The sequence below is a fragment of the Vitis riparia genome, chromosome 1 (assembly GCF_004353265.1).
Source record: "Vitis riparia cultivar Riparia Gloire de Montpellier isolate 1030 chromosome 1, EGFV_Vit.rip_1.0, whole genome shotgun sequence".
Lineage (NCBI taxonomy): Eukaryota > Viridiplantae > Streptophyta > Magnoliopsida > Vitales > Vitaceae > Vitis > Vitis riparia.
Window position 1 is genome coordinate 2,187,388 of NC_048431.1, and position 25,658 is coordinate 2,213,045.

Genomic DNA, 25,658 nt, shown 5'->3' on the forward strand with positions numbered 1-25,658 from the left:
AGGCAGCTCTTTTTGGTTTTGATGCATGATTTCTTTAATGACCACAACTTACAAAAGCTAACAAATCAGGGTATCAAAGAATTATTAATTAATTAATTAATTTTTCCAGCTAATAGAATTTAATTTTTTTCTCAGGTAGGATAAATGCCATATGGTTAATAGCAAAATAGAAATAGCGGTCCGACCGTAGCATACGATTTCGGGGAACCCTAAAAATCTCAAAACGCAGCGCCAAAACCAAATTTTCGTATCTGTCACTGCCGCCCCCCACTCTATATATACCCCAAACCACTACAACAACTCTGAAGTCGGTTGTTCCGATTCACCCGTTCCCCCATCTCCACAGGCGGGAAAATTCCCGAGAAAGGAAAGGAAAAAGGCAACAAGATGGCGGATCAAGACCAGCAATGGCTATTGAACTGCTTGACTGCCACTCTCGACACCAGTCAGGAAGTCCGATCATTCGCCGAAGCCTCTCTCAATCAGGCCTCCCTACAACCTGGTGATTTTTATTTTTTATTTTTGTTCTCTTTTCTGCTTAATTTAATCTAATTTTATAGAATTGTTTGATGTTGTTGATGTTTGTCTTGTATAATTGGATTTGTTATTTTGTTTGGTGATGTTCCATTTATAGAATTCGGTTTTGCTGTTTATCTATGTCGGGTGCTTTGATGTGGAATTTTTCTGTGTTGCGGAGAGGAATCAGAATTGTTGCGGACTTTTGTGAATATGGAAAAAGATTTTGAAAGACTTGAAAGGATTAACTACAACGGTCATATAGTTTGAAAAAAATCATTTGCAATGGGATTATCTAAATTTAAAATTTCATACATAAAAACTCTAACCAATCTATGAGAAAAAAACTTAGGTGGCTAGATGCAGATGGTTCTTGATTCGAGTAAATTCTTTTTGAATGAACGAGGTAGTAGAAATGCAAATTAGTAACATTGTCTCTTACCCTTTCCGATCATTTGATCATCGTGTCATAAAGATTTGGAAATTTAAATGGCTTGTCAGGCCAGAATTCCTCCAAGAACTCAACATTTTTTTCTTGTTTATGCATCATTAGTTCTTTTGGTTCCATGTTATCATTTAATGGCATCCATCTTTGACGAACAAATGAAATGATTCTATTTTTGCATTTGTCATATGCTTCCATGGTGTCGTGAATTATGAGAGTACATGGAACAAAGGCTTAAGTTCGTTTTTTTCTTTTTGAATTTTCTTGAAGGGTTTGGAGGTGCATTGTCCAAGGTTGCAGCAAACAGGGAGCTCCCATTGGGATTGCGTCAGATATCCTTTTTCCGAATTGAACTAATATTACTTTTATTATGCTTTTCCCCCACTTTTCCCTCTCTTCTCCTTTTCATCTTCAATAGAAGAGGAGAATTATTTAACTACTGCTAGATTTCTCATACGCATTGCTGGAGTTACAAATAGCATCTTCTTCTTTATGTTATTCTATAAAAGCATGCTTGTAGATGTTCTCGTGTCTCTTATGCTAAGAAAGTTTTCCTTGTAAGATTTAACGCAACTTTTACCTAGCTGCTGTCCTTCTCAAGCAGTTTGTTAAGAAACATTGGCAGGAGGGCGAGGAAAATTTTGAACATCCTGTTGTTTCAAGTGATGAAAAGGTATTGCTGATCTTTTTTATTCCTGAATGCTTTAGGTTCTATGCCTTGGGAATACTTTGTTTATTTTTTGTTTTTTATTGGTCATACTTTACCCCAGGATGATAAGGTCACTCCTTTACTATGGCAGTTAATTGCTTCTCATATTGCTTAATCTTTAATATCCTCTCAAGGCTTGTCTCCCTGAAATTTTCAATGTTAAACTTGCAGGAAATTATACGCCGACTTCTTCTATTATCATTGGATGATTCTAATAGGAAAATCTGCACAGCAATTAGCATGGCTGTGTCATCGATTGCGCATTATGACTGGCCAGAGGATTGGCCTGACTTATTGCCATTCCTCCTGAAGTTAATTAATGATCAAACTAATATAAATGGGGGTAAGTCCTTGGAATTTCAAGCTTCCACCAATCCTTTTATACCGTGTCTTTTTAGTTATCCTCTTTAGAACTCCTTTTTCTTATCCCAGTACAGCTGGATGTTGGCCAATTTAATTTTAAGATCTTTTAATATATAGCATAGGGCTTGAAGACTTTGTCTTCATCCTTTATTTTCTAAAGCAAAATTAATAGGAAAAATTCTGACTGAAAATGAAGTGACTGAACTAAGGCATACTTATCAAGGAACAAATATGGCACAATAAACTCTTTAAACTAATTGTTATGACCTGAGATGAAAGTTCTCTTCCATAAACAGAATATTAGACCAATTATATTGAAATAGCTGGTTTTTAGTAAAGCCAAAAGTATCAAGCTACTGGTCTTTTTATGTATGCTTTTACATTGGTTGGAAGGACCTCTAACATTGATGAATTGAGGATAGTTAATTAATTTTGTTGAGCATAAGAGTCCTGTTTCTGTTATTGATCAAGGTTATCAGGATTTCTGTTTTAATGTTATCTTGCTTCCCTATTGTTGTTTCATATTCTTTTTTTGAAGTGTTGGTGTGATGAGTTTGGCTGCAGATGGATTTATATCATGTTCTCAAATTTTGTAGTGCATGGAGCTCTAAGATGCTTGGCACTTCTTTCTGGGGATTTGGATGACACAGTGGTGCCAAAACTAGTGCCTGTTTTGTTCCCATGCTTGCATACAATTGTCTCATCTCCTCAGGTTAGCTTTAGTGTCAGACGAATCCCCTCACGAGACTATTTTGCTTTTCTTTGTGGCATAGTCCTCCGTTCTTTGTGACTGTAAACAAATTCCTGAGCTATTCAGGTGGTTGCTAAGAGGGTTAGCTCCAATATCTATCCATGGTTTTCTCTTGTTTATGATTTTAAGGAGTTTCTGTGCTATATTTTGGCTCATAATGTACCTTGGTATATTAATGGTTGATTTGTATGTTTTTCTTCTCTCTCTCACTCTCTATCTATCTATGTATCTACCTCTATTTCCCTTCTAGGTTGTGCATATGTCATTCATCTTCATCAACATGATGTTTACTTATGCCAAAAAAGGAAAAAATCCTAATATTTCACATCAAACTTGTCTCAGGAATCCTGGTCTCTCTTGCTAAAACTAGAAAGTAAAGCATCTTTGCTGTTTACTCTATGTGCCTGCTTAGTTGTGGAACTTGTTTGTGCAGATTTATGACAAACCTTTGCGCACAAAAGCACTTTCAATAGTTTATTCTTGCACTTCCATGTTGGGTGTGATGACTGGTGTATATAAGGTATTTTCTTGACACCTAATTTCCAATATGTGGTTCTGGGTTGTGGTTGATTTAGCTCATATTATGAGATAACAGATTTAAGATTTATTTTTGCAGACAGAAACCAGTAATTTGATGATGCCAATGCTTAAACCATGGATGGATCAGTTCTCTACCATCCTAGAGCATCCTGTGCAATCTGAAGATCCTGATGATTGGAGCATCAGAATGGAGGTCGGTGTTGTGTTTTGATCCATGAAAATTCCTGGCATCATTTATTTAATCTTTGCTTGTAAATTAAAACGAGCATTTAGTTTATAATAATAAATCTTATTCAACTCTCTCCATTATCAGGTTTTAAAGTGTTTGAATCAGTTTGTCCAGAATTTCCCAAGCCTCACAGAAACAGAGTTTAAGGGTGAGTTTTATGTTCATGTTACCTAAAAGTTACCTTCTATTCCAGTTACCTTCAGTCATGCTTATTTTATTTCAAATGGTTGTACTTTGTCCCTCTGACACCCTGTATTATTGCAGTTGTTGTGGGACCATTGTGGCAGACATTTGTATCATCATTAAGAGTGTATGAACTGTCATCAGTTGAAGGTGCAGATGATCCTTATGAGGGAAGATATGACTCTGATGGTGCAGAGAAAAGCCTTGAATCCTTTGTAATTCAAGTAAGTATGTCCACAATGTTTGCTGATCCCAGTCCATGTGTTTGTTGCTCAAGCAAACATTCTTTCATTACTCCACCAATTATTACATTGAAACATTTTCTGAAGATGCCTTCCGGGAAAACTAAAGCTCAACCAACTTTGAGAAACTTGAATTTGTAATGAAAGGGGTGGTTTGAAGCTGTTGAAAAAGTGAAATTTATGTTTGTTTTTTTGCAGTCTAATTGCTGTTTAGTGTTTCAAGCATAAATTCAAAGAGGATTCTGGTTAGGTTTGTGACTCAGTTACAAAAACATACTCAGTCCACTGTGCTGAAGCATTCCCTTAAACAATGACACTATTTGCTCTTTTCCACTCCTTGGAACTTTTGATGTAAACTAGTCATGCTTATCTTAAATTTCACTTGTTCGCTATCAATACCACGTGTCACATTTTAAAGAGCATGATATACATTGTGAACCCAAATGCTACAAACTTAAGCGTTTAGGAAAATTGGTAGTTCAACATGGTATCAAAGTTTTGTTTGGTGGGAGGTCATGCGTTCGAACCTCACTGCATGTTTATTTCCTTAATTTATGTGTAAGCCCAAAAAGGCTAATTGTAGTTGTTTGCCTATAGGCTTGTGTATCTCTCCATTTGTGGGCATGGGGCCGCACGTGAGGGAGGGTGTTAAAGTCATGATATACATTGTGAACTTAAATCTTAAAGCTTAAGCTTTTAAGAAAATTGGTAGTTCAATGTATTTGCAAGAAACTTGCCTTTTAACTTGTTAATTGGTATCAATCAGCTTCATCTACTTTTATGTTACTTTTTTTCATGAAGTTCCAGTCAAAACTCATTTATTTTTCACCTGTCAACTGATTCTTTTCTTACATATATTTTGAAACTCACAGTTATTTGAGTTTCTGTTGACCATTGTGGGTAGCAGAAGATTGGCAAAGGTACCACCCAATTTATTTAACTTGTATTCTGCTCCTTATCATTTCTTTTTCTCCCTATATTCATGTCATACAATATCAAAATTGAGCATCCTTTTGTTTTTCTTTGGTGTAGGTTGTTGCAAATAATCTCAGAGAGCTGGTATATTATACCATTGCTTTTTTGCAGATAACAGAACAACAGGTAATTTTGTTTTTATTTTGTTGCATGTTTTGTGGAAAACATAACATTTGTAAGATTTTTTTTTTTTTTTTCTGCAGTATTTGCTTTAATTTGTTCAGACATCAGGTTCTCAATTGTGTTTTTAATATACCTTCTAGTCAGTATGCTTGTTATGATTGCGTAATGAAAGTCTTTTTTTTTTTTTCCAGAAATTGAGCTTTTAGACTGGAAATTTATATTTTCATTCAAGATTCACAAATGAAAAAATTCTACACCCAATCCATCTTCATAATTAAATAAAAGGAAGAAATGGAGAGGATAAAAGTTCTTTAGGTTTTGTAATAAAAGACAAGGAAAGTTGTGGTAGCCAATAAAAGGATGGTCGATTGAGAGATCTGCCTTTTTTATTGGATTTCACAATTATAATTTGTTCATGACATACCATCGTGTTGACTGTGTTCAAATAGAAAATTTAGGGAGAGAAATTTCTAATGCAGTGAGTTATAACATAATTCAATCACAAGGCATTATAATCAATACTGAAATTTGAAATTAATAAAATAATGACATGGCTTTGGAGCTCCTTATTACTGTGGAAATCTGTTAAAAGCCATCTGCGCTAGTTATATTTACTTGCCTTCAATGTTATTTGATCAGTCTCCTCTTGTCTGCTACTGTATTAGTCAATGAAATTTTTTTAATATATTTTCTTGACCATTACTTAAATATTAAGCCTTTCGTTTTTTGGTATTTGTTTTTCCTGTGTGACTGTTTTCCAGGTTCATACTTGGTCACTGGATGCTAATCAATATGTTGCAGATGAGGATGACACTACTTATAGTTGTCGTGTTTCTGGTGAGCAGCAGTTCATAAGCTGATCACATGTTACTTATTTCTTTCAATAGTAACCTAGTGTATCTTTTTACATGCATTTCAGTATAAGATCTGAAATATTGGCATCTGCCATTCTCTTGAACATCTTGAAAAAAGAGAGAAGACATAATTGACAATTAGAGTTGTAGGAAATATCATATTGCTCAAAAAATCTGTGTCTAGTTTGACCAAGTGTTGAAGTTATCATTGAAAGTTCAAGGACACTCATATTATTTCCATAATCAACCAGTTGAGAGAAACAGTTTAGTTGGTGGGGTGCATACAGACAGCCTTATTGAGTGGTGTAAATATATAATATACTTCATATATATATATATTTTGATAACCATGGATGTCCGAGCCAACTTACGTGCACCTCGACTAATCCCACAAGGCCTTGAAGTTGACGACCGGGTAAACCTCCAGTGGCCCTGAGGGGACTTGAACTGGTGACCATTGGGGAGCAAACCCAAGGCCGGACCAATTGAGCTACCCCTCAGGGTTTATAATATACTTCATATATCAAGCCATAATTTGATATGACAGCAAAATGACATTACACACACCAGCCAACTTTCTACCAATAATATATGAAGTATAATTATGGTTTGTTGCATTCTGGTATTCTCAGATTATTTGTGGGAATCTAAGGAGTAGAATAATTGAATAATTTGGTATGTCTTGGAACTATTTCTGTGTTGGTCTATGTTTATCCAAAATTGAATTGCTTAAAGGTAATTTTTTAACTTAGAATCTTCCTTCAGATATTATTTTGTGGTCTGACTGAGTTTCATATTCTCAATTCTAAAATTTATATTGTCTTCCAATTGATGTTGGTTCCTCCCAATTTTCATGTTCTTGTCCTTTTTTGGTATTCTTTCACTATCTACCAGTTGGCATTTCTGCTTATTGACCTGATATTTTGAGCTATAATTTTGATGTACCTTTTGGTAAGAGAAGAAAATTGTATCGTATTAAATAAGGTAAGATGTGCAAAAAGTATAATTTCATGTTCGAGCTGTGGATATTCAGTGTCATGCATGTGTGATGCATCTGGAAGGCCAGTGCCTGTTGGTTCAGAGTTTGAAAGTGACTTTCTGAATATCATTTCATTTTTAAAAAAGGAGAGCAGTGAGAATCTTTGAGAACTTATATTTTTTGGGTTGTTCTTAGTTGTTCAAGGACTTTATTTCTAAAAAATTGAAGAATTCCAATGGTTCCTGAAAATGGCTCCTTTTTAGGAAGTAGTTTTGATTTGTTTCTGATAAGAAAACAGTTTTAAAAAATTTTGGATTTGGCATGATACTCATTTTTTTTTTGGATTTTGAAAACTGAAAGTGCCTCTCATTTCTGTTACCAAGGACCTCTTAAATTCTTATTTCCCTTTGATGAAAATTTTAATTGGTGATTTTTGTGGTTTGAAAATTTAGTATGTGTTCTTAATCTAATTGTTTGTGCTATAGGACAACCATCTCAAATAAAAGTGGTAGTTATTTAGATTATTATGATTGTTGTTATTATTATTATTTTGGTGACTTGTAGGCTATGTTTGGTTCCTAGAAAGTACCAAGGAACAAAAAAAAATGGGTTTCTCACGTTTGGTTTCACCATGGAAAATATGAAATAAAAGTAATTTATAAATTTTGAATCTATTTTTTATTTTCCTTTACTTTTTCTTTCCTTCTACTTTTCCTCTCTATTTTCTTTCCCTCACATTTTCCGGGAACCAAACATAGCCTTAGTAATGAAAGGTTGGATTTTCTTTTATTTAAGGTGTCATTTATCTTATGCATCCTTTGGATCAAATCCGAGCTATTTTTTATTTTTTTCCTTCTGAAGGTTACATGAACTTTATTAGTGCTTATGCTGTGTTATGAATGTATAAAAAAAGTTGTTTCTTGCAGGTGCTCTTTTGCTGGAAGAGGTGGTTAGTTCTTACGGTTTAGAGGGAATTGAAGCCATAATAGATGCTGCACAAAAAAGATTTAATGAGTCCCAACAGGGAAAGGTTGCTGGTTCTGCAGTCTGGTGGAGAGTAAGTAATGAAAATTATGAAGTTGGGTTTTTCTTGGAGCTTTTTCTAAGTAGTTCTGGTGTTTCCTTTTGTCCACCTGTTAATGTAGTCACCTTATAAGGTATTAACTAAATTCCTTATCTATGGCTTGAGAGTGGAATATATGTATATAGGTGCATATTTTTCATGCATTTCCATCTAACTAATGTGTATGATGCTTGCTTGGAAGGCTAATTGGTTGTGTTATTAATTGCGTTGCTCTAGAGAAAAAAATCTCTTTTTTCCAGCATGATGTGAAGTCTTAAAATTTCTTCTAGGTGATTCAGTTGGGCAGAGCAGGTCTATGTATGTTGTGCTATAGAGCTTCTATTGGTGATTGCTCTAATCTATGCAATAATTTGTCATGTATGTTGAACTGTTAATCATTGCCAATCTCACTTGGTACACATTTTTAGTTTCTGTATTATTAATGTCTGGTTGGTGATCAAGTACTCGTTGGGTTTGCTTTCAATTTACATACTTATAAAAGCGTCTCTAGAATCTGAGATGTATTGGTCAAGAGTATGCTTACTAATTTAGTGAATTAGTTGCCACTCCATGTCAGGAGTAGCCACACTTTGGATTTATTTGAGATGAGAATCCTTTTCGTTGGAAGTAAATGTTTAATAAAAGTTGGACCCAATCAGGGTAGATGCTTGTCTCTAGTCTTTTCCATTTGTTTATTGTTTATATAATGCTCAGATTCTCTTGGAAGACTTGTTCTGTAGTCTTTAAATCTTTTGTGGGATGAGTGGCAAAATGTGAAATTTGTTCCAATTTAAGGTTCCCCTTTATGTGTTTTCTTCTTTTTCATTTTCCATTTTAGTTTTCTGTTTACAACTCAGTTTCAAAGTTAATTTTGGCAGATAAGAGAGGCTACTATTTTTGCTTTGGCTTCACTGTCAGAGCAATTGCTGGAAGCCGAGGTGTGTGCTTTTTTCATAATCTCACTATCTATTGATATTCTTGTGCTTGGGTCAGTTCAAATGGGTGTGCAGTATTGCCACCCTTTTCTTTATGGACAATGCATAGCTCCTTTTCTCAATGGATTTTGTATTTTGTTATTTAGTTTAATTTACCTTCACAGGTTTCAGGAATGACTAGAATCAGCTTGAGGGACCTTCTGGAACGATTAATAGCTGAAGACATTGGAACTGGTAGATGTTGTTTTCCAATTATGTGTTGATACTGTTAATCCTTGGATACAATTTGATGCTATTTATTCTTCTGTGTCATTTATTTTGCAGGAGTAGATGAATATCCGTTTCTTCATGCTCGTTTATTTTCATCTGTAGCCAAGTTCTCCTCTGTGGTAATTATCACAACATTTCCTATATATATGTATGTATATGCATATATTTGTGGTTATGTCTTTCCAGAATAACTTTACTTGTTGAATTTCTAATGCCATACAGATCAGCCATGGAGTCCTTGAACATTTTCTCTATGCTGCTATCAAGGCAATTGGCATGGATGTGTGAGGATCTACATTCCCCTGTTGATATTATCTATCTATCTATCTATGAATAGGATGAATCTAAAGGTGATAGTGTTCATCTGACAGGCCCCCACCTGTGAAAGTAGGTGCTTGTCGGGCACTTTTCCAGCTCTTACCTGGAGCAAACAAAGAAATTCTTCAGCCTCATCTAATGGGTTTATTTTCATCACTCACAGATCTCCTCAATCAAGTAATGTATTGCTGCTAAAAATTCCTTGTAGGTTATTGTTGAAGTTTCATTTAATGGTTACTCAACCCCTGCTTGTCAGGCATCCGATGAAACGCTGCACTTGGTCCTTGAGACACTGCAAGCAGCTATAAAGACAGGTTGACAGCTTGGTCTAAGTTTAAATTCCCTTAGTTCAGATCCATTTTTTGAGCCTAGGCTGGTGAATGCCTCCAATTTCATGCTGATTACAGGTCTGCTTTGTATTTTGATTGCAGCTCATGAAGCATCTGCAGCGATAGAACCCATTATATCTCCTATCATCCTTAACACATGGGCTTCTCATGTCTCAGATCCTTTTATTAGTATTGATGCTGTTGAAGTTCTGGAGGTATGATGTTGAGTCATCTTGATAATTGTGATGGTATGTTGGAATACCTGCATCAATCTTCTTAATTTGAGTTTGTTATGTTAGGTGTAATTAGGTCCTTGCATTTGTAAGTGCTAATTCATATAGGATGGTTAAGTTTGATTCTCAGATTGAAGCTTGATATTTTTTTTTGTTACCTAATATTAATGTCAATCCTGTTGAAATGTCATCTTAATTACAATAACATTGACTGTCACATTAATTCAATGTTTCTACACATGCAAAGTTGGAGACCTTACACGGTTTTGTTTGAAAGGAGGTAGAGAAGTATTTTTCACTTGTTCTTGATTCTTAATCATATAATATTCTTAAAAGGGTAAAAAAATACTGAATTCTTTACATGCTATGGTATCTTGCCAATTTTTGAATTTGTTAGGCTAAAAGTGAGGTATTTTCTTATTCTATACGTTTTAGTAACAAGACTTCATGATTCTGCTTAATCTTCAAGTTCTCAACCTTTTAGTCATGAATCATCATTGTTGATATTTTTTTTTTTGATAAGTAAAAGACTTTATACTATTGTTGTTGATATTGTTTTCTAAGACTTAAACAAGTAGTATTGGAATTCTACTGAAAGCTTAGGCTCCTAGCCATTTTGTGACCTTAGGTGCCAGCTTCTTATCTTTAATGAAGACTCTAATTATTGGTGTGATAGACACTGCAGTTGCATGGTTCAAGACATCAAGTCCTTGAAGTGAATTATGTACTAAAGATTTGCTCGTATTATGACTAAAAGAGCTGTAGGATAAGCGCCAAGTAGAATTCTCACTAGAAATTTGTTTCTAACAAATTTGGTGAGTTGGCAATTACTGAATATGACATCTGGTGAAGATTGTTTTCCTGAACATCTGTCAAGGTAAATTCAAAGCAAAGATTAAATCTCTAGAAAGTTGCACCACTTCTGGCCAAATTGTATCTAAATTTTACCTCTGTTGTAATATATTGATTGATATAAAAAAAATTGCCACTATTGGGATGACATTCTAAAATTGAGGTTTATATATTTTTTTTTTGGAAATTAATATGTCCTTGGATTGCTAAGACAAATAGTTTTTCCTAATGGTTGTGGAACTGGTTATTATTTTATCTTTCTACCATCTACAATGTGCTTGTCTTTGGTGTTGATTGAGTGGATTAGAATCCCCAGTATGCCCTTACTCTGCCCTTGGGTTGTCAAGACAGTTTCTTGAAACAGTTCTGGAACTGGAGACTAATTTATCCTTCTATTTGTCTACAATGTTCTTGCCCTTGGTTGATCTATTGGATTATTGCATGAAAAATTGGAAAATGGATTGAGTTTAAACTTTACAGGTTCATATATTCCTCTGCTCTTGCTCATTGTCCTTTTTCTTTCCCATCAGGCAATAAAAAATGCTACCGGTTGTGTTCGTCCTCTTGTTTCTCGAATTCTACCATATATTGGGCCAGTTCTGAATAATGTACGGGTTGCAATACTTATCTGAAAACAAACTGCATCTGGTGGTGCACCTTGATATTTTTAGGTTTGCTCTGTGTGTTTTATGATAAATTTTAATGGCAATTGTCAGCCCCAGCAGCAGCCTGATGGATTAGTAGCTGGATCACTGGATCTGGTGACTATGCTATTGAAGGCAAGTGACATTGACAAGATATTATTGTTTTTTTATTTTTTTATTTTCCATGTTTAAAGAGCATCATAATTGTATTACACAATTTTCTAATGACAATTCGTAATGACATTTTGCAGAATTCTCCTAGTGATGTAGTGAAAGTAGTATATGATGTTTGTTTTGATCCTGTCATCCGAATAGTTCTACAAAGTGACGATTATGGTGAAATGCAGGTTACCTTCTTTTGGTTAAAGTGTTCCACGTTTTTTAGTTTTTATACTAGTTCTGTTTTTTAAAATGAGAAATGACTTTCTATATTGCATACCTTCCATATTTCTCATTGCTGCAACATTGACCAGAATGCAACCGAATGTTTAGCTGCTATTATAGCTGGGGGAAAACAAGAAATGCTTGCTTGGGGTGGTGATTCTGGATATACAATGAGAAGTTTGCTGGATGTAGCTTCACGGTAGTTGCTTGTTCTTTTAGTTTGTTTCATATCCTTTTGGATACTTTATAGATGGGAGAGGAGTGGGGAGATTTTGCTTACCTCTTTTTTCTTTCATTAATTTGTGTTGATTTTTGTTACCTTGCCTTTAAAGTGTTTATTTTGTTGCAAAATCATGATTTTACCTTTTGAGAACTGAACTAGGTCAAGTGCTTGAAGGGCATAACAACCTTTTGGAGACCCTCTTTTTCTGGGGTTGGTTTTAGCCTTTTCTTGGACTAGATATTTGAGGTGGGATCAATTTTTAATGGTATTTAGGGATGTCAAATTGTCCTATATAAAGTCCTAAATTCAGTTCTTGGGAATCTATTGCACTTTTTTTTGGTTGCTGTAGCTCATTGTAATTTTCTTCTTCATGTTACATTAAAAATTTTGGGAGTTTTAAGGAACTGTTGGAATTTATTTGGGAAAGACAAAGTTCATTGTCAGGCACTTAGTTTGGGAGAGAGGTTTTTGACACTTAAAAGAGCAACTCCTCTAGTATATGTACATGTTTTTAAAGCTGTGAGGCCAATTTGGGCTAAAACGGACAACATCTACACAGTATTAGCGGGTTGCGACATTTATGATTAGTATCATGTTGTAGCATGTTTGGATCTTTAGTGGTTTTATTTACATATTGGAGACTACTACAATTGTTGGTCTGCTACTATGGTCACTAACTACTTATTGATCAATGAGATTGAGTAATTGTGACTAGTGAAAAACCTTATGAAGATATACATAAAAAATAGTCTAATTTTAATGCTTCTCTTCTTTAAAATGAAAATGATAAGCACTCACACTAAAGTTGCAATTCATATGCATGGTTACAACAAGAGTTAGTAATATTATTTCTAATACATCAATGCACCCTCTAAAAAAACCACTCTGCAAATCATATGCTGAAACATCCAATATAGATGTACCATGACTATGCTAGATCATCAAGTATGATTAGCTTTCCTAGTTGCATGTACCACATATTGTTTACTTTTAGGTGGGGTAGAGCCTCAAGTTGGGTAGGTTTAACCTAATCCCAACACAATCATTTTCCAAGCTTGCAAAAGGGATTTTCTGGTTTGGCTTTAGCTGTGATATAGTCTGATATGTTGTGGTAATATAATAAGGATAAAGCCAGAGCATGGGTCCATTGTAAAACACAATTCTCATTCGATTACCTCAAGGACCCTGAATATATTGTTTCTCTAAACACTAAGCCTCTAAATGTTTTTGCTACTAAGTCTCTCATGATCTTTCAAGAAATTCAATATGTACTTTTAACTTCTGATGAAATGCTTCTTCGAAAATATTTGTGTGAAAGAATAGAATATTTAATTTTTTAAAGTAAATTCATAAACATCTTGCTGTGATATTATAGAACTTTTCAGCCCCAAATTTCTTCTACTTTGAAGTATTTGAGTATAATCAAATACTTCTAAAACATTTTAACAGTAAAATAGAGTTTGTTGACCGTTTAGAAGCTACTTGGCTTCTCCAAATGGGAATTTCATCTCCTGAGTATCTCAGCCAACCTGAACAAGCCTTAGTGTCTTAGTAGAGAATTGAGTCCCAGTTGAGCTTGTTAGAGTTTGGTTGGGCTTTTGTTCACAGGGTATTTCTTCTTGGCTGATCTTGGGTTGACCTTCTATCTGAATCAACCTATTTTTGCTGCTGCTCTAGGTGGGGCTATATGTCACATCATGCCTTAATCGTCCTAATTTGGGCATGGTGTGACATATAACTGTGACCTGTGTTCTTTGACTTCTCAACTTTATCTGGCTGCTCTGTGTTGACACCATGTGATATGTGTGTGGGATCCTTGTATGATACACTTATTTTAATTTGGGTATATAACTGTTTAATTTTTAATTGATTTTCTTTTTCTTGCTTGGATGCACAACACACATAGGAATATTTCTTTTTCCCCTTTGGAGTCCCTTTGTGTATGGTTACAATGAAGAAAAAAATTTGTTGAGAGGTAGCTTTTTATGGATAAGAGAGGAAAGATTAAGATGTGATAGAAATGAGAGGCAGTTTTTGTTATGGATATGCTTGTTTTTTCATTTAATTGTTTTTATTGAGGGGTTTCTCTCCCCCACAACAACACCCAACCCCCCACCCCCCTTATCCTTTTTACCTGAATTCCTATATGCTAGAAATGGGGATGTGGAGGGTGTCACTGGTCATGTACCTAGTCCCGAACCTATGTGATATTGGGATAGTGAAAGTTAAAATATGTACTAGCTTAGCTGGTGGGCTAGTCTTATAACCATCATACACGCATTTATATGAATAAGAGTATTGTCAAAACCTACTAGTACTGTGTTAATGAATTGAATTCTTTGTAGATTTAGCTATTATTTGAACTACATGTGTGTATTAATAATAGGATATTTTTAGATCCTGAGTCCCAAAACTGATTTTTGGTCAATCCGTGTGCAGGCTTCTAGATCCTGATATGGAAAGCTCTGGATCTCTTTTTGTTGGGACTTATATTCTGCAGCTTATTTTGCATCTTCCATCACAAATGGCCCCTCACATCCGAGACCTAGTTGCTGCTCTTGTTAGGCGCTTGCAATCTTGCCAAATAACAGGATTGAGAAGCTCATTGTTACTTATTTTTGCTAGATTGGTAAACCCTTTTTCTTTTTAAACTTTTCACTTTGATGTTTAGGAAACTGGAAGTTTTCCTCAGCCGAGCCTTTTGTTTTGAAATATCATACTAGCAAACAATTTATCTAGCTTTGTCCATTGGACTGACAGAAAAATGCATGTTCCTGAAGATGCAATTTACATTATTGAACTGTAGTCATAAACAGAAGTTGGTGAACAGAGGGCCGGTGGGAAAAGAATGTAAAGATGGTTTTTAAACTGCTAGTTGCTTACTTGCTCTGTAACATGGAATACAATACGTTTAAGCCATTATAGTACTTGCGACATAGGGGAGACATGTCTGAATTGTCTAAAGCATGAGTCCGGCCTATTTTCTTTTGGAACCTTGTCTTAAAGAGTTAGAATTGCCTGTTAAATTTGATTAATTCCGTCTTGTAATGCCTGTATCTTGTTATTTAGTGGTTATGTGAATTGTGAAAAGAGAGAAAATGGAGAATCCCTAATTTTTGTTATTGAAAAATTGTTAATAATACACATTGGACTTGGGTATATATATACATGTTAGTGGGACCCACAATACAATAAGGAAAGAAAAGGAAAAGGAAAAGTAAATAACCTAAATAACTGTACACTATCTAACACTCTTCCTCAAGGTGGAGCATATATGTTATATGCACCAAGCTTCTTACAAATGTATTTAATTCTAGGACCTCTGAGAGATTTAGTAAAAATATCTGCTAGTTGATCATTTGAATTGACAAAACTAGTCGCCACACATCCTGATGCGATCTTCTCTCTAATGAAGTGACAGTCAACTTCAATGTGTTTGGTCCTTTCATAGAAGACTGGATTGGATGCAATATGCAAAGCGGCTTGGTTGTCACAGATGAGCTTCATCTGTTTATCCTTTCCAAATCTCAACTCCCGAAGAAGATGTTTCAGCCATATGAGTTCACATGTTGCCAGAGCCATAGCTCGATACTCGGCTTCAACACTAGATCTGACCACTACATCTTGTTTCTTACTCTTCCAGGATATTAGGTTACCTCCAATAAAAACACAATACCCGGAAGTGGAACGTCTATTTGTGGGTGAGCCAACCCAATCTGCATCTGTGTAACCAGTTACATGGGTATGACCTCTGTTCTCCTTGGCCTAGTGTGCTTTTGATATATCGAAGAATGCGGATTACAGCATCCCAATGGCTATCACATGGTGATTGTAGGAATTGACTAACAACACTTATAGGAAAAGAAATGTTTGGACGAGTAATGGTGAGATAGTTCAGTTTACCTACAAGTCGCCGATATCTCCCAGGATCTCCTAAAGGCTCCCCCTGTCCTGGTATAAGTTTGATATTTGGATCCATAGGAGTGTCTACTGGTTTACAGTCTAACATACCGGTTTCTTTCAAGATGTCTAAAGCATACTTCCTTTAGGAAAGAACCACACCGAAACTGGATTGAGCTATCTCAATCCCTAAGAAATACTTGAGTTTCCCCAAGTCTTAAGTCTGAAAGTGGGTGAAAAGGTGTTGCTTTAGTTTCTGAATACCATTCCGATCACTGCCTGTAATGACGATGTTGTCCACATAAACTATCAGATAAATACACTGCCCCGAAGAGTTATGATGATAGAAAACGGAATGGTCTACTGTACTACGGAACATGCCAAACTCCTGAACAACAGAACTAAAATGGTTAAACCATGCTCGAAGAGATTGTTTCAAGCCATATAGAGAACGACGTAACCTGCACACTAAACCAGACTCCCCTTGAGCAACAAAACCAGGTGGTTGTTCCATATAAACTTCCTCAGCAAGATCCCCATGAAGGAAAACATTTTTAATATCTAATTGATAAAGAGGCTAAGAACGCATAGCAGCTATGGAGAGCAATAGACGAACAGAAGCTATCTTGGCAACAGGAGAGAAAGTGTCACCATAATCAGAACTATAAACCTGAGTATAGCCTTTAGCAACTAAGTGGGCCTTAAGGCGATCAACTTGACCATCAAGGCCAACCTTAACTGTAGATTTACCAGAGGGTAAAACAACAAGATCCTAAGTGCCGTTGGAGTGTAAAGTAGCCATTTCATCTACCATTGCTTGTCGCCAGCTTGGATGGAAAAGAGCCTCAGGGGTGCTCTTGGGAAGAGAAACAGAAGATATAGCAGAAACAAATGTAGAATAAGGTGAAGATAATCGATGGTAACTTAAAAAATTGTAAATGAGATGAGGATTACGAGTAGATCGATTACCTTTTCGAAGAGCAATGGGTAAGTCAGCAAAAGGAGGCAGAACCGGGGCAAGAGAAGTTGAAGGGATAGGAAGTGAGTCAGCAAGTACCTCGACCAAAGAAGGAGGAACAACGACACAATAACGGCGATGATAAACCTGAAGTGGGTGAGAAGGCACTGCATCAAGTGGGGAGATAATGGGAAGGGGTAAGACTTTAGAAACAGGAAGAGACTCAGAGGTGGAGAAGAACAGTGAGTCTTCAAAGAAAGTGACATCAGCGGAGAGAAAGTAGCGATGAGTCTTAGAGGAATAACAATGATAACTCTTTTGAAGTTTGGAATATTCTAAGAAGATGCATTTTGTGGGAGGCGACTGAGGATCAGATGACTGGGCCACGTGGACAGTGCGGGGAAGCCGCCCATGTAATTGATAACACTGATCACGAGTGTGGCCAAGCTTATTGCAATAGGTGTAATGAGGACGTTAGCCTCTACCGCGGTTACCATTGCGTCCTCCTTGAGAGTTAGTTTGAGAAACTAACACAGAAGAATCTGAAATGTTATCAGATGGCAAAGTTTGAGTGGAGGAGATACGGAGGAGGCGAGCAAACACATCATCCAAGGATGGAATGGAGGAACTGCCAAGAATCTGATCGCGGACGGTCTTGAGATCTGGACGGAGGCCAATAAGCATAAGAACTATGAAGAACTTGTCAATCTGTGTTCGTTGATCCCCAACATCAGTAGTAAGAGGCATCACAGTCAAGAATTCCTCCTTAAGAGAGGCAATCTGGCCAATATAAGTAGATAAATCCATGTCTTGTTGTCTGACATTGACAATAGAAGAAGCCACCTTATAAAGACGTTGGATATCATTCGTGTATAGCCCTTTCGCCTGATTCCAAAATTTAAAGCATGTTTTGTAGGCCCGAAGATGAAGCAGAATCTTAAGATCAACTGATTGCCATAACATACTACATAACTGTGCATCTATCTTCCTCCATTGTACTCTGTCAACCTCAAGGATATCCGCCTCCTGCATAACAAGGTGATTCTCATAACCTTGACCCATAAACCAAAGCTCCATAGAGGTAGATCAAGACAAATAATTTTCACTGCCAACCAATTTTTCCGAAGTAATCATAGGAGATCCAGATATGACAGAGGAAAAAATGGAACTTTTAGTAGCCATATCTATTTATCTGGAGAACGAAATATGTTTGGATCGAAGAGAGCCCTGATATGATTTCAGATCGCGGCTGAAAGAAGAAAAACCGAGGATCCGCGGCTGTGAGAGACCAAATAGTAAAGAAAAACAAATGTGGCACTACTGGAAGGGTAGAAGAACACTTCCTAAGACACGTGCAGGGCTCGGGGTGGAGAGGAAGTCACCAGAGGTCGTCGGAAAGGCCGTTTAGAGGGCCGGTGGAGACAAAAAACCCCAAAAAAATGCACTTTTAAGGCTTGGATGGCACAAACACAGATGGAGGGTGGCTAGACGGCGTCAGGCGAGGCTGGAGGTGGAAGTGCGTGACTGGAAAGTGCTTCATGCATCGGCGCGTGAGATTCAAGCTGCCGAAGAAGAAATGCTTGTGGCTGGCGCGTGGATGAGAATTTCCCTCCGGTGCTTTGAGAAAACTTGAAGATCTCCTCCTTGTGCACTTGATGGTATGGTCGGTGTCGGAAAAAGGACTTCGTCGGAAAAGTTGTCGACAGTGAGGGTTTTCTGACGGCGGTGAGGGTTTTCTGACGATGATACGATTGATCGAAAAGTTTTAGGAGATGGAAAAGGTGACCGGAATGAAACACGGTCACTAAAAGATTTCCCAGAATGGATTCACGGATAAACCAGAAATAATTAGGGTTTTTTTCTCCTTAGGCTCTGATATCATGTGAAAAAAGAGAAAAGGGAGAATCCTTAATTTTTGTTATTGAAAAACTGTTAATAATACACATTGGACTTGGGTATATATATACATGTTAGTGGGACCCACAATACAATGAGGAAAGAAAAGGAAAAGAAAAAGTAAATAACCTAAATAACTGTACACTATCTAACATGAATGATACCATTTATGATCCCCGGTTATCTTATATAAAACGTTCAATGTTCTTTCCTTTTACTGCAGGTTCATATGAGTGCTCCAAATGTAGAACAATTTATTGACTTGCTGGTCACAGTCCCTGCCAAAGACTATGACAATTCATTTGTTTATGTAATGTCAGAATGGGCTAAGCAGCAAGGTCAGCATCTTCAATCCATGTTTTTTGGGAGTGGAAACTTTGAGGCCTGAATTGTACATGCATTATCTGAAAATTACAGTAAATTTGTTATCCAGATTCGGTTTTATTGCAGCTTTTTTATTTCTGTGTTAATTTACTTGCTAAAAATTGGTAGTGGATTTTGTCATTGATTTGTGCACTGATAATGAAAACATAATCTGAGATAATGATGGTGCCGAGAAGTGGCATCTTAGTTTAGACAACTTTAACAATCATCTAGCTTTTATGCATCATTTTTATGCTTGCTTACATGAGTGTTTTTGTTAGTCATCCCAACAAATATGGTTTTGCATAATTTTGCGTATATATTCTAGTCATGTAGCCTTGTTAGATGTCATGTGTCAGTGAGACTCACATGAATTTTATGCACATACCGATCAAGTGCAGGGGAGATTCAGGGGGCTTACCAAATTAAAGTCACAACCACTGCTTTGGCTCTATTACTATCCACAAGGCATGTTGGATTGGCAAAAATCAATGTCCAGGGCCATCTTGTTAAGGTTTGGCATATATTTATTACCTGTATCTTTTTGTGGTCCACACATTTGTTTGAGAACTTATTCTGTTTCTCTGGAAGACTATTGCAGGGATAACTACTCGCTCAAAAGCTAAATCAACTCCAGATCAATGGACTGTGATGCCGCTTCCTGCAAAGGTACTTCTGAGCTTTGTTCAAATCGGCTGATATAATTTTTGGATTGAAGATGTTGCTAACCAACAGATATTGCAACATGAACCCATGATCATACTTGGCAAGGGGCTTTGCTGCACACAAACAATTTTCTCCTCTTTTATAATGTTGTGAATATTTTGATGGCATGGTTAAGCTGAATAGACTGGTGAGCATGGAAAAGCCTCAGACCTCTTCTTTTCCTCCTTGGTAACAGATACTTGCTTTATTGGCGGATGTGTTGATTGAGATTCAAGAACAAGTGGCCATTGGCAATGATGAAGTACTTATTGCTCTTTAGCTTCGTCTTTTTTTTTTAAGATTACATACTAGATTGGAACTTATAATAAAGTTTTGAAGCTACTGCCGTTGCAGGATAGTGACTGGGAAGAAATTCAAGCAGAGGATGTGGAAACAGATCAAGATTTGGTAATTTCATCTGGTGCTACATCATTTGGCAGACCGACATATGAACAGCTTGAAGCAATGGCAAAAGTATTTGACGAGGTTTGGTCAAAAGAACCCGGGATTTCTTGTTTTCTATATTTTTGATACGTATGCATGGTTTTCTGAATTGCTAATTAAACTCCATTTCACTCATGATCTTTAAGAACCAAGAAGATGGTGATGAAGATGACCTACTAAGTGGTGCTGATCCCCTTAATGAGGTATTTCTTCACCCTAAATTTAATACGTGCCAGAAATCCTCAAATCATTTCATATATCACTAATGTCTTGCACCCTGCCTGACAGATTAATCTGGCAAATTATCTAGCGGATTTCTTTGTGAAGTTTTCTCATAGCGATAGACAGTTGTTTGACCACCTTTGCCAGGTTAGTTTTAGCCTGTAGCCGACGACTGCTGTAATTAATATTCAAACGCTTCTAACATCCCTTGTTTTTCTATTGAATTTGCAGAGTCTGACACTGGCTCAGCAGAATGCTATTCAAATGATACTGAATCGGTGAGAAGTCCAATCCTTATGCCAATATGTTTTATTGGCTACATAAAGTCCGTTGTTTCTTTGCTTGTCCAAACCAGCCTTTAAGGGTGGAAAAGCGGTCAGTTGAGTTTGTAAAGCCGGGTTTTCTTTATTTTTCCTATTTAAATTACTGGGGGAAAATTCTTTCTTCGTCTGCCTTTCAGTGGGTTGAAGAGCTATTAATTGACCAATGTGCTTTATTGGTGTAAATTTTCGTTATTATCTATAATATATTCATACATTTTTTTCCGACAGAAGGCAAGAAAAAAAAAAAAAAAAACAAATGTAAGACTCGAGAGCTCTGAAGAACTAAGAATTAAAGATTTTGTTTGAAACTATTGTCAAAAATAGGTTTTTTTGGGAGAAAAAATTTAAAAATAAGTTTCATTATTAATCTTTTTCAAAAAAGATTTTTGAAAATTATTTTGAAGATAAATTGTTTTTTAAGAACATGTTTTTATTATTTTATGGTTAAGTATTACAAATAAAAATTATCTTTTAAAAAAATTTGAAAATAAAAATAAGTTGAAAATATTTTAAATCTTTAAATAAATTTTTTTATATATTTAAATTCTCAAATAAAATTTTATTTTAAAATATAAGTCAAAATTGGGGGTGGGGTGAACGCAAACTTGGCTGTTTGGCTAGAGAGAAAATGCAGGAATCAGGTTCCACATGGGGCACCCCAGTGGCATTGCTGTGGTGGGAGCTACCGATGTAGCTGGGCCCGTGAGTTTCACGTGTGGAATATAGGCATGTTAGATAGGATTGTACTCTGGTCAGGGTAAGGAACTGGTCCCCATTGGTTTTTTCTCCTCATTGGCGTCATTCTTCCAAATGTTTGGAGATCTTTCTTCACTGTCAATTCTTCCCTATTTGGATACTTTGGATTTATCTTGTGAGAAGGCCATCCTGCTTCCTAAATTTGTGGACGCCATTGCTCTCCCTCTCTATTCCTAAATGTGTGGACGCCATTCTCCTCTTTCTATACTGACTTTTGCACCATTGATCTGGTGAAATGGATAAGTTATGACTTTTGCACCATTCTCCTCTAATCCTACCATAAATAAATATACGATGTTTTTGAAAAAGTATGTTTTAATTTTTTTCACTTATTTTTCTAGGATTATTTAAAAAAAAATAGTGAAAAATAATTGACAATAAAACACACATAATATTTATTTATTTTTTAAATATCTGAAAACATAAAAAATAAATTGAAAAGATTCCAAATTCATAAATAATTTTCTTTGTTCTAAAAAGCATTTGTGAATTATTTTTAAAAACTATTTTCAAATATGATTTTTGAAGAATAGTTTTTGGAAACATTTTTAAATAGTCCGTCAATTTAGATACATTTGATATTATTTATTTTTAAAATAAAAAACATTTATATAAAAATAGAACATAGTATAAACAATAATAAATTTACCTTATTTTAAAAATTAGTTTAAAAAAATTTAAAATACCTGGTAATAAGATTTTTTGAAACCTTAATTTTTTTTTTTGAATAGTTTTAAAAATTTTAAACCATTACACTTCAAAAGTTTCATATCTTATGCAAAAGATACTACTATCTTTTAATTTTAAAAATAGAAAATGTATCTAAATGAATTCAAATTTATATACATAAATTTAAAGTCCTATGACTTGTTCATTAAATGTTAACGGTGGAAACAATTCTTTATCAAGAAAGGAATATGTTATAACTACTTAATATCACGTTTGGTTAATTGAATATAGTATGAGATCGGATAAGCGAAGAGATATTATATGCTATTCTATGTTTAGTTGGTGATATGTTATAATAAGTTATCACATATTCAAATTTTTTTTTTTTTAATTTCTTTCATATGATATATGTATATCCCATATCTTAGTGATTGAATATAGATTAAGTAAATATATATATAGTTTTTGATTGATTGAAATGTTGAAAAGTGTCTTGTCCATAGATAAATCCAGGAAATTTTATTTGGGAAAGATTTTGGTGGTGATTGGAAAGCATTGTGGCCTTGGTTCATGTCAAATGTCAATGGTGGAAACAATTCGTGGAACTAAGGCAATTATCTATCACCATCTTGCTTTTATTTGTAGCACAATTTCTTAGTGTAACAAAATGGGCTTCACTTATTTATCAAAACACACACACGGCACCAATTCATTGAGGGACCCAAGTTGCTTTGTTACATTGCACGGCATCTTTTGTCACCTAATGCAGCCCTTATCCCACCAAATGTTGGGTGAGGATACAAATGAAAATGCTGTTTTATTGGGTTTAATCAATGTCTTATCAGTATAGTTTGATTACCTCGTTTATGTAATGATAAATGATTTTAAGGTTGGGTACAATTGTGAAGACGTGTTTGTTTAAAGATGCGATCCATCGTAATGAGAGTTGAGCAGTATTATTTATTTTTTAATAAAATATCTATATTATCCGATATAAATAAAGTTAACTTATTATTAATAGATTTAGTTTAATTGTTTTGATTGATATCAAATTGAATAGAATAAGTTACATATTTTGATTTTTTTTATTCAATTAAAAAGCAAATATGTAACAGTTTTCTTAATGTCATTAGATTTTCTTTGGGTAGAAATAAGTTATAGAGTATATTTAGAAAAAGAAAAAAAGAAAAAAATCCAAATCTAATATATTCAACTTAAAATAATTAGGATATGTATGTTTTTAGATCAAAGATATATAACATCTAGATATTATTTTCATTTTACTTTAAGGGATAGTACCTTTTTTTACTAGTGAGTATTTTTTTTAGTGTACATGCAAATACATTTGTCGATTTCTCTTCTTTTCTCTTTATTTATTTATTTTTTTTATTTTTAATCTAGTGGATGCTTGGACAAAATTAACTTCTAAAAGAGGTGGTATAAGTGGTAATAGATGAAATTATAATAGAAAAAAACAATTAAAAAAGTGATGCATTGAAAAATATTTCATTACACTGTTTTAATTGACAATGCTTATCATTATAGGTATAGTTTTACAAAAAGAAAATATTGAGACACCGTAGTGGTACCTAATATATAAAAGATTTGAAACTGTTGAGTAATAATTTTTTTTTGTTAATTATATAAAATATGAATAACTTCTATTTTTTTTTTAATTTGTTTTTGAAAAATTGTTGATATATGCATATATATAAGTTGTTTTTAAATACATAACAAGATAGAAATTGGTCTTTAAAATTATGTTTGATTTCTAGAAAGTTTGAGAGAAAAAAAGGGAAGAAAATTATGGGTAAAGAAAAATTTATAAAATTTTTCTTTTATTTGAATGTACCATGAAAAAGTGGAGGGAAAGAAAATTAAACTTTGTTTATATATAAATTGTTTTTAAATACACAAAGTAGAAAGTGGTCTTTAAAACTATGTTTCATTTCTAGAAAGTTTGAGGGAAAGAAAATAAAAGAAAATTATGAGTAAAGAAAAAGGGAAAGAAATGTATACAATTTTTGTTTATATTGTGTAGATTAAAAGTTGAGGAAAAGAAAATCAACGTTAGAGCTTTTGTTTGGATATATATTCTACTCTTTATTTTCAAAAATATAAACTTTTATATAAAATAACAACTCTTATACAAAAAATAAATATAGTCAATGCCTTATATTTTTTAAAATTACTTTAAAAATATTTTAAAATTTGGAATGGCAAATTTTTTTTAATACATGAATTTTTTAAATCATTTTTTAAAAATGATTACATTTTTAATATAAGATTTTTATATACAGGTTACTATTATTTTTTGTATTTTGTTTTCAAAAACATAAAATAAGACATGTATTCAAATAGACACTAAGGAGTTTACTTCCTCAAATTATGCTCACATTTACTCAAAGAGATCATTTTTCCTTAACTTTTCTTTATTATTCTTTTATCACATTTCTTTATGATATTCAAAACATAATATATATATATATATATATTCTTAAAATTTGTTAATTTTTTTATACTATATTTATTTTTTTGGGAAGATATTAAGAAAAAGAAAAAAAATTAATGAAAATAATTTTCTTATATTTGGTTTAAGATAAAAAAAATATGAAAGAAAGTCAAATATACCTAAAATTATTTAGAAGCGTTTAAAATGATTAAATAAGTGAAATGATTTTCAATAAATATGTGTAAAATAATTTATTAATTTTATATCTATTTTTCATTTTATTTTTATTTTTATTTCATTTTACTTTCTTTTTCCAACACTTTCCTCAACAATTAAATGTAGGGTTTGTACCCTCAAATTATGTTTGATTAAAGAGAGAGGATGGACCATGTATACCGAAAGACATCATCTCCAATGAACATGATATTATAAAATAATGTATACAATAATATATGTTATGTTATATTTATATTTAGTTTGTAAAAGGAAGAAATACAACTAAAATGGAATATATAATGTAATGTAATGTTTGATATTTGTTTAAAATAAAAAGTATATTAAATTCCAATATTTATTTACGTTTAACAATATTAATGATTAAAATTTATAAATAATTTTTTTTTATGTTATATTATTCAATAAATAAAAATAGCTTATATATATATAAATTTTTTTTAACCAAAATTATTTATTTTGGAAAAAATTTAATAAAAAATATATTTATAATGCATAGGATAAGTATATCTTACATAAAAGTGATAAAATAAAATAGATAATATATGGATAACTTATCCCTTATCAAATATAGGA

General features: G+C 34.0%; 1 protein-coding gene across 8 annotated transcripts; it reads left to right on the forward strand.

The window, feature by feature from the left end:
* Window positions 1-189: 189 nt before the first annotated feature.
* LOC117919376 (importin-9) lies at window positions 190-21,198 on the forward strand. Of its 8 annotated transcripts, none has more exons than XM_034836560.1 (33): window positions 193-502; window positions 1,232-1,293; window positions 1,542-1,634; window positions 1,842-2,013; window positions 2,630-2,745; window positions 3,218-3,304; window positions 3,401-3,517; window positions 3,638-3,701; window positions 3,818-3,960; window positions 4,851-4,898; window positions 5,011-5,079; window positions 5,838-5,913; window positions 7,836-7,966; window positions 8,851-8,910; window positions 9,072-9,141; window positions 9,232-9,296; window positions 9,400-9,461; window positions 9,549-9,672; window positions 9,752-9,809; window positions 9,927-10,039; window positions 11,440-11,517; window positions 11,626-11,688; window positions 11,805-11,900; window positions 12,027-12,136; window positions 14,600-14,789; window positions 19,138-19,252; window positions 19,679-19,791; window positions 19,869-19,946; window positions 20,179-20,244; window positions 20,322-20,468; window positions 20,573-20,629; window positions 20,715-20,795; window positions 20,880-21,198. In XM_034836560.1, exons 1-33 carry the CDS (start codon window positions 388-390, stop codon window positions 20,928-20,930), a joined length of 3,090 nt encoding a protein of 1,029 aa, XP_034692451.1. In that variant the 5' UTR covers window positions 193-387; the 3' UTR covers window positions 20,931-21,198. The 8 variants fall into 8 exon arrangements, 7 of the variants coding, with proteins under 7 accessions (XP_034692475.1, XP_034692466.1, XP_034692482.1 ...); XM_034836568.1 differs by having other exon boundaries at window positions 194-502; window positions 20,337-20,468; XM_034836584.1 differs by lacking the exons at window positions 20,573-20,629; window positions 20,715-20,795; window positions 20,880-21,198 and having other exon boundaries at window positions 191-502; window positions 20,127-20,244; window positions 20,322-20,411.
* Window positions 21,199-25,658: the final 4,460 nt, after the last annotated feature.